The 6551-nt window shown below is 36.6% G+C and overlaps 2 protein-coding genes across 3 annotated transcripts in view; both read right to left on the bottom strand.

Moving 5' to 3' along the window:
• Positions 1 to 3667, bottom strand: part of ywhabb (tyrosine 3-monooxygenase/tryptophan 5-monooxygenase activation protein, beta polypeptide b) — a 6265-nt gene extending 2598 nt beyond the window's left edge. The window contains exons 1-3 of one of the 2 annotated variants that reach the window (XM_016490196.1): positions 3549 to 3667; positions 1366 to 1666; positions 1042 to 1165 (exon numbers count right to left, since the gene is read on the bottom strand). In XM_016490196.1, coding sequence (XP_016345682.1) covers positions 1042 to 1165; positions 1366 to 1659 — 418 coding nt within the window. In that variant the 5' untranslated portion in view covers positions 1660 to 1666; positions 3549 to 3667. The remainder of the gene's footprint in view (positions 1 to 1041; positions 1166 to 1365; positions 1667 to 3548) is intronic. The other variant, XM_016490195.1, reaches the window with a different exon arrangement.
• A 1590-nt stretch (positions 3668 to 5257) lies between these two features.
• Positions 5258 to 6551, bottom strand: part of LOC107691551 (eukaryotic translation initiation factor 2 subunit 2-like) — a 5163-nt gene continuing 3869 nt past the window's right edge. The window contains 3 exon segments of the mRNA XM_016490194.1: positions 5258 to 5610; positions 6079 to 6168; positions 6171 to 6208. Coding sequence (XP_016345680.1) covers positions 5435 to 5610; positions 6079 to 6168; positions 6171 to 6208 — 304 coding nt within the window. The 3' untranslated portion in view covers positions 5258 to 5434.

Genomic DNA, 6551 nt, shown 5'->3' with positions numbered 1-6551 from the left:
ATGGGCGCCCTTCCCCCAATGGAGGGGGGGGGGGGGTTTATATTGTAATACTAAAAAAAACATGCTCCAATGCAAATATTTATTCGAAGAACTTTATATACATAATTAAACATCTCCCTCACACAACATCTCTACATTTTTTTTAGCACATTTAACATTCTTTGTTTGAACATGCTATTTTACAGGGCTTTCTGAAAAATAATTTTTGGAAAATATTTTTTAATATTCATCTGGATTGAAGGAGCAGACACTGAGCAACAGAGTTAAAGAAGTTAACATTATAGTTAATATCATTTAGCCTATGTCAGGGTATCTGCAGGGTTTTTTAAATCAAATTTAAGGCTTTTAACCACCTTTTAAAAATCTGCAAAATGAATACCGTAACATTTTAAACCGTAATATGACTGTATAAAGCATGATTTACAGTTCAGATACAGGATTTTATAAAAACAAAGTTTTATGAAATGTTCTTCACATTTTTATGTTTGCTGCTTAAAAATATGGGTCGATTTTCACACTGGTCTTAAAAACAGCAGACAGGCTGATTGAAAATGCTAATTCATTCTCTGCCAGTAGGTGGCACTTTGGAAACTGCAGAAATATAGCGGTTTTCCTCAGTAATGGCAAAGCAACGCTGCGCCTATAAACGCTACTTTATCAGGCATTATAAGAAAATGCCATCAATACTTTTCTGAGGACAGTCGGTTCCCTTCAGCGATACATTCACATTAACATGCTGTTTTGACTTTGTAATGTGCAGCGCTCATATTTATTCAATGAATCATAGCCTTTTGAAGTTTAATCCAGCCATTTCACGATTCTTGCATGAGTTTTGGACAAATCTGTGCAAATCTATTTGTGGCAGTCAATGTTGATATTGTGGCGTGCCGCCACAAATAAATCAATGTATGGGAAACACTAAAACTTCAGACAGAACGATAGATAGAACAATAGAAAGATAGATAGATAGATAGACAGACAGAACAACAGAAAGAATGATAGCTAGATAGATAGCTAGATAGACGCATACAATGCACTTACTGGTCTTAGATTCTCCAGACGCGACCTCAGATAAGTATCTAAAGTAATCGCCTTTCATTTTCAGGTAAAACACCTTGCTCTCTGCCTGAGAAGCATTGGGAATGAGGAACTTCTCCAAAAGACCCTGTCAAGACAGGTTGGGATCATCAGGATGGCTCATATTTGTGGTCAAACATAGTGAAAAACGGAACAACATTTGAGTCTTACTGAAATTAAAGTGTTCTTTGTAAACTGAAAACTAAATATTTTGTATTTAAGAATGAACTCCATTTGATGTCATCATTATAAAAGGTTCAGAAGATGAAGAGAAAGAAGTGTAGATACCAGCACATCATTGCAGATGTTCTGCAGTTCCGTCTCGATCTTTTCACGATACTCGCGTGCCATCTGTTGCTTCTTCTCGTTCCCCTCGGTCTTCTGCTCGATGCTGGAGATCACACGCCAGGAGGAGCGACGGGCGCCCACCACGTTCTTGTACGCCACAGAGAGCAGGTTGCGCTCTTCATTGGAGAGCTCCACGCCGCCCTCGGTAACAGCCTTCATAGCGGCTGCCATGTCATCATAGCGCTCGGCCTGCTCGGCGAGCTTGGCTTTCTGCACCAGGTCACTCTTGTCCATTTTTAGACTGAGAATCATATACGAGTAGGTATGAGCACAATAATTCACAGAAAACCACTAAATTAAATGGATTTAGAAGGTTTTGAAAAGTATTAATGCTCAATAATTGATGATGAGCAGTCGATTAACAATCTTCATTTTCATCTGATATTGAATCTAAGTTTGATATTTTAGTTTATGCTGTTTTCAGCTGATGCACAAAACTTGACTAAACATTATTTGTAGCGTGACTCCCATCCAATAATTTTAATAAGCTTTGTGCTGTTACTTTTGATATAAACAATGTCTCAGCTTTCAAATTTTAATCTTGGAATTAAAATAATAAATGCAGTTTTGACACACTTTAATATGGCATGACAGATCACTGTAGCCACACAAGTTAAAGTGGCACATGAACTGATCATTTCTTCCTCTTGACTAATAGTTAATAGCACAAAATAAATTTTAAAAAACATCAGGTGTTGAAAGAAACAGTACAACTTACTGAAACACATCATGTCTCATGTAATCGTTAAATCTGCGTTTCAACCAGAGGTATGTCAATAAAACAGCTTGTAAGCAATGTCACAAAGTTGCAAAAGCCATTCTATGTCCATAAACTCAATAGTTAGCAAGAAAAATTAACTCTAGAGAAGAGTATTTTGATAAATATGTGCACGGTTCTACATATTCATTATATTTTTACTTAAACTGTTAGTGAATTCTTATTTAATGTATGTTTGAATACATCTGTCATGTACACAAGTTATGACAATCACGTTTAAATGTTTATATTTTCAACAATTAATTGGACTAGAAACAACTATTATCATTAAAGGGGTCATATGATGTGATTTCAAATTTCCTTTCTCTTTGGAGTGTTACAAGCTCTTGGTGCCAAAATAATGTTTTTTTAACCTTAAACCGCATAAACACATTTCATTACACCAAATACACAAAATAATGTTCTTTTTAGCAGCATCATGACCCCTTTAAGAAATTCATATGAAAATTTACTGATGTGTAACTTAATTCGTTGCATACAATTCAGTGCGGATTACTATGCCTAAAAATAAACAGCAATTTTATTTAACAGTTTGCACTCTTTAATATCCATGTAATAATTGACGGGGTTCCCTAAATATTTTACAGTATCACTTCAGAGATATTTTTTCTTGTACATCCTGTCTTGTACCTACATGTCCAAATGAATCGAAACGGATCGAATCAAGAGCTTGTGAATCGAAATCGAAGAACACAATATATTACAAAACACGGCCCTAATAGGTTTATGATCTCATTGAGAAGAAAGTGATAAGAAAGTGTCAAAAAATGTAATGCACTACCAACATAAAACATTATGGCATCATGTCTAACACTCACTTGACACATTTAACAAGGCCTGCTTAGAGGCAAAACAGCGTGAGAACAGCGACTAAATAGTAGATGAACGCGTATTTTACTAAATCAAATTGAACATTCGGGCCATTGCTAAAATAATCGAACTGTGCCGCGGCTTTCATAATAAATTATTTGTCCTTTTCTCGGTCGAGACGTTCAGCCAATCGCTTCAATTGCACTCTGTCAGGCTCCGCTGATATGAGCTAGCACGCTAACCACACATCCTTTCACTGAAAGGAAGAAATTCTACGATAATATGTAATGATTCTCAACCTTCTAAACAATACTGCTAACGTTATACTATTATCTAACACTAAATGCTGGCAGTGGGCTCGGATATTTCATTGTATCGATTCAGGGCGTCTGACGGACTGAGGCCTGAAGCGCTTAGCAACCTGCTAAATCCCTCCGCTGGCCGCGAGAACGGAGCACAAGATCGTTCACGCAATGAAAGCATGTTATGTGAGACACGTGAACAGTGATAGAACGAATAAGGGAAATACACTCACGTTGTGAACGGCGTTTACTCCGACTTTAATCGTTAAAAAGACACAAATCGGGTCCCCGTCCTCCGCCTCGCTCTTCGGTTCTTCTGGGCAGTACCTCTTCCGCTTACAGTGACACTTCCGCTTCCTGCAAACCGTTCCCACTGTCTGAACGTTTTTTTTTATTATGTAACATACATTTAACATCATGAGTAACCCGTTTAGTTCATGTTAAAATACCGGGATCGACGAGTACTGACTCATTAAAGCAACGACAAGTTAAGCACAGAATTTAAGGAATTTAATTAAGAAGTTATGCACAGAGAAAGCATTTATATTAACGTCTGTGTTCTTAGCTCTGGGTTTTGAACTTCATTAGTTTTATGTTTATTTGTAAATGCCACTGTCTGCAGGTATAAGTGACACATTTCCTGCACAAATACAGCATAGACCAAAAGTTGTCAGCTGTTCAGGCTGAGAGACCAGCTAAAATCAGTGAAGCACATTTGTGAGAGTGAGGTAAAGTGTGGCAGATTTACTCTGGTAAAAAAGGCAGCACAGTAATACGCCAACTGCGATTTCATCTCCAATCTACTGAAATTAGAACAAAATATCTTTGACATAAGGAAGTCACAGAAGTACTGCATCTAAACAAATACAATTAAAAATCAATAAATAAAAGCAAACACAAGCAATGTTCGAAGAAGCTACATCAGCCCGACACAGTGAAAGATGTTAACTACTTTACAGTTCAAAAGTTTTGGTTTGGTAAGATCTATCTATCTATAGAAATATTTTTACCATTTTACATTGACTGTTCTCTATTTTAATGTAATTTATTCCTGTGATCAAAGCTGAATTTTCAGCATCATTACTCCAGTCTTCAGTGTGACATGATTCTTCAGAAATCAATATGCTGATCAAGAAACATTTATTATTATTATCAATGTTGAAAACAGTTGAGCTGCTTAATATTTTTTATTTAAACTGTGATAAATTTTTTAGGATTCTTTGATGAATAAAAAGTTCAAAAGAACAGCATTTATTTGAAATCTTTGTAACATTATAAATGCCTTTACTGTCAGTTTTGATCTATTTAATGTGTCCTTGTGGCTAATAAAAGTCTTACAGACCCAAACATTTGCATGCACCAATAAGCAAGAAACAAGGACACAAAACTGAAACCTTTAGCCATTTTTATAAAAAAAAAAAAATCTAATTTCAAATATGCCAACAAAAAGCATTCAGTTCCATCTAAGCACTGCAAACACACCCAAACATCTGCTGCCCAATGTTCTACTGAAGAAATCAGTGCAATCTGTAATCGTCTGTGTAATTACATAAGAACAGTTTTCTCATTTTCTAGAGATCGTCGGAGATTCAAAGTCACACTTTTGCTGAATGTCTGGATCACGAAACACTCGCTTGGATCCAGTCTGAACATTCTTGCATTCTTGTGCATTGACTGTCAATGACTTAGCGTCGGGAGATTCCGTTTTCCTTTGATAAAACAAAGTCCGATATAAAAGGTTGTGGTTCATTTTGCAAAATTCATTTTCATTTTCCATCCAATAATATCACTGCATTTTCTCTGAAAAACAAATACTGCTCTGAAAGTAAAAATGTACCAAATAGACAGAAATATGCTCTGGTTATCAGATATGCTAAATGCAGAAAAAAATATGATATTTCTGGAGGAAGGAGGTAAAGTAAGACAAGCAAATCAGAGGCAGCCTGTTCGCAAGCCTTCTAGCTTCAGTCAGATTTATTAATAGAGATTACACTCAAAACCCTCCAGAGTTCACTCCAAGCCTTGGGTCACTGCACTTCAGAGGAGAGCAGCGAGGACAGTCGTCAGCCAGAGGGGCAGAGCATCAGTCTGAGGAAGAGGCCAGAACAGGGTGCTTGTATTAATTGGCTTTGGCTCGAAGCTGGGCTCTTTTGCCGGTGACAGCCTGGAAGCCGGTCTTGATGCTGGCTACAGAGCAGCGTGAGTGACAGGTTTCACACTGCAGGAAGTAGAGACGCGTGTCCTTCTGCAGAATTGTATCCGGTGAGCGGCAGGTGTGACAAGTCACATATTCCTCTGTGAAACACAAAGAGAAAATTCATTGTCGAAAATGAGTAACTTAAACAGTAAATGCTGTGTTTTCACCTTGTTTTCTGTAAACCAAAGGAGTGGAGTGGACTGAACTAAACACTATCATACTACATGTACTGAAATTGAAAGGAGGTCACTACATCATTTACATGAAACTAGGGCTGCACAAGTATTACTATGATAATCAGGATTTCGAAAGCACAAATCACATGGGAAGACATATGTGTCGAAATGAGGGCGAGATGCATCACTTGCACCGAATGTTATGACGATTAAGTGCTCATGGCTACAGTATGTATTAACTGCTTTTAAAGTGTTTGAAGTGCAATATTTAATTTATTTGTACATGGTAAAATTAAATGATGCCAAGTTACAGCAAGTATGTCGGGGTATTTGATGGGGGGTGCAAATATCATCAAATAGGCCTTCATACGTGCAAAATGCTTGACTTACTTATATATCTTCTCAAGACGTTTTCTATTTGTTTCTGTTGAAAGCGTCCCTTAATTACAAGCTGGTTATTTCCATCTATGGATCCACTAGAAGCAGGAATGCCAAAAGATGTTTGGGCTGTCGATGCAACCTGAAGATGAACATGTAAACATGCAAGTTTAATAGATAAAATTACACCTATAAACTAGAATCACTGGTTTGGTTATATTCACATATGGGTCAATGACAAGTAGAAGTGTCCATGTTAAAGAAAAGGAATTTATTTATTTCACACCCACATGTGAGTGTATACACCTTAATCATTTTCTAAAAGGTGTATATATATGATGAGTTTATTTGCAAAAACGGATAACTCCGTTTTTAACCATTTTCATTTTCAAAAATCATGTTTTTTCATTGTGCATTCCAATTAATCTCAATCAAACTGCAGTTGGGTTATTTTGATAAGGTTAAAAAAATAATAAAAAAATACA

This window comes from Sinocyclocheilus anshuiensis, unplaced genomic scaffold (genome assembly GCF_001515605.1).
Source record: "Sinocyclocheilus anshuiensis isolate Anshui unplaced genomic scaffold, SAMN03320099.WGS_v1.1 scaffold630, whole genome shotgun sequence".
Taxonomy (NCBI): Eukaryota; Metazoa; Chordata; class Actinopteri; order Cypriniformes; family Cyprinidae; genus Sinocyclocheilus; species Sinocyclocheilus anshuiensis.
The sequence above is the reverse complement of the archived record's forward strand: the minus strand, read 5'-3'. Positions and strand labels throughout refer to the sequence as shown.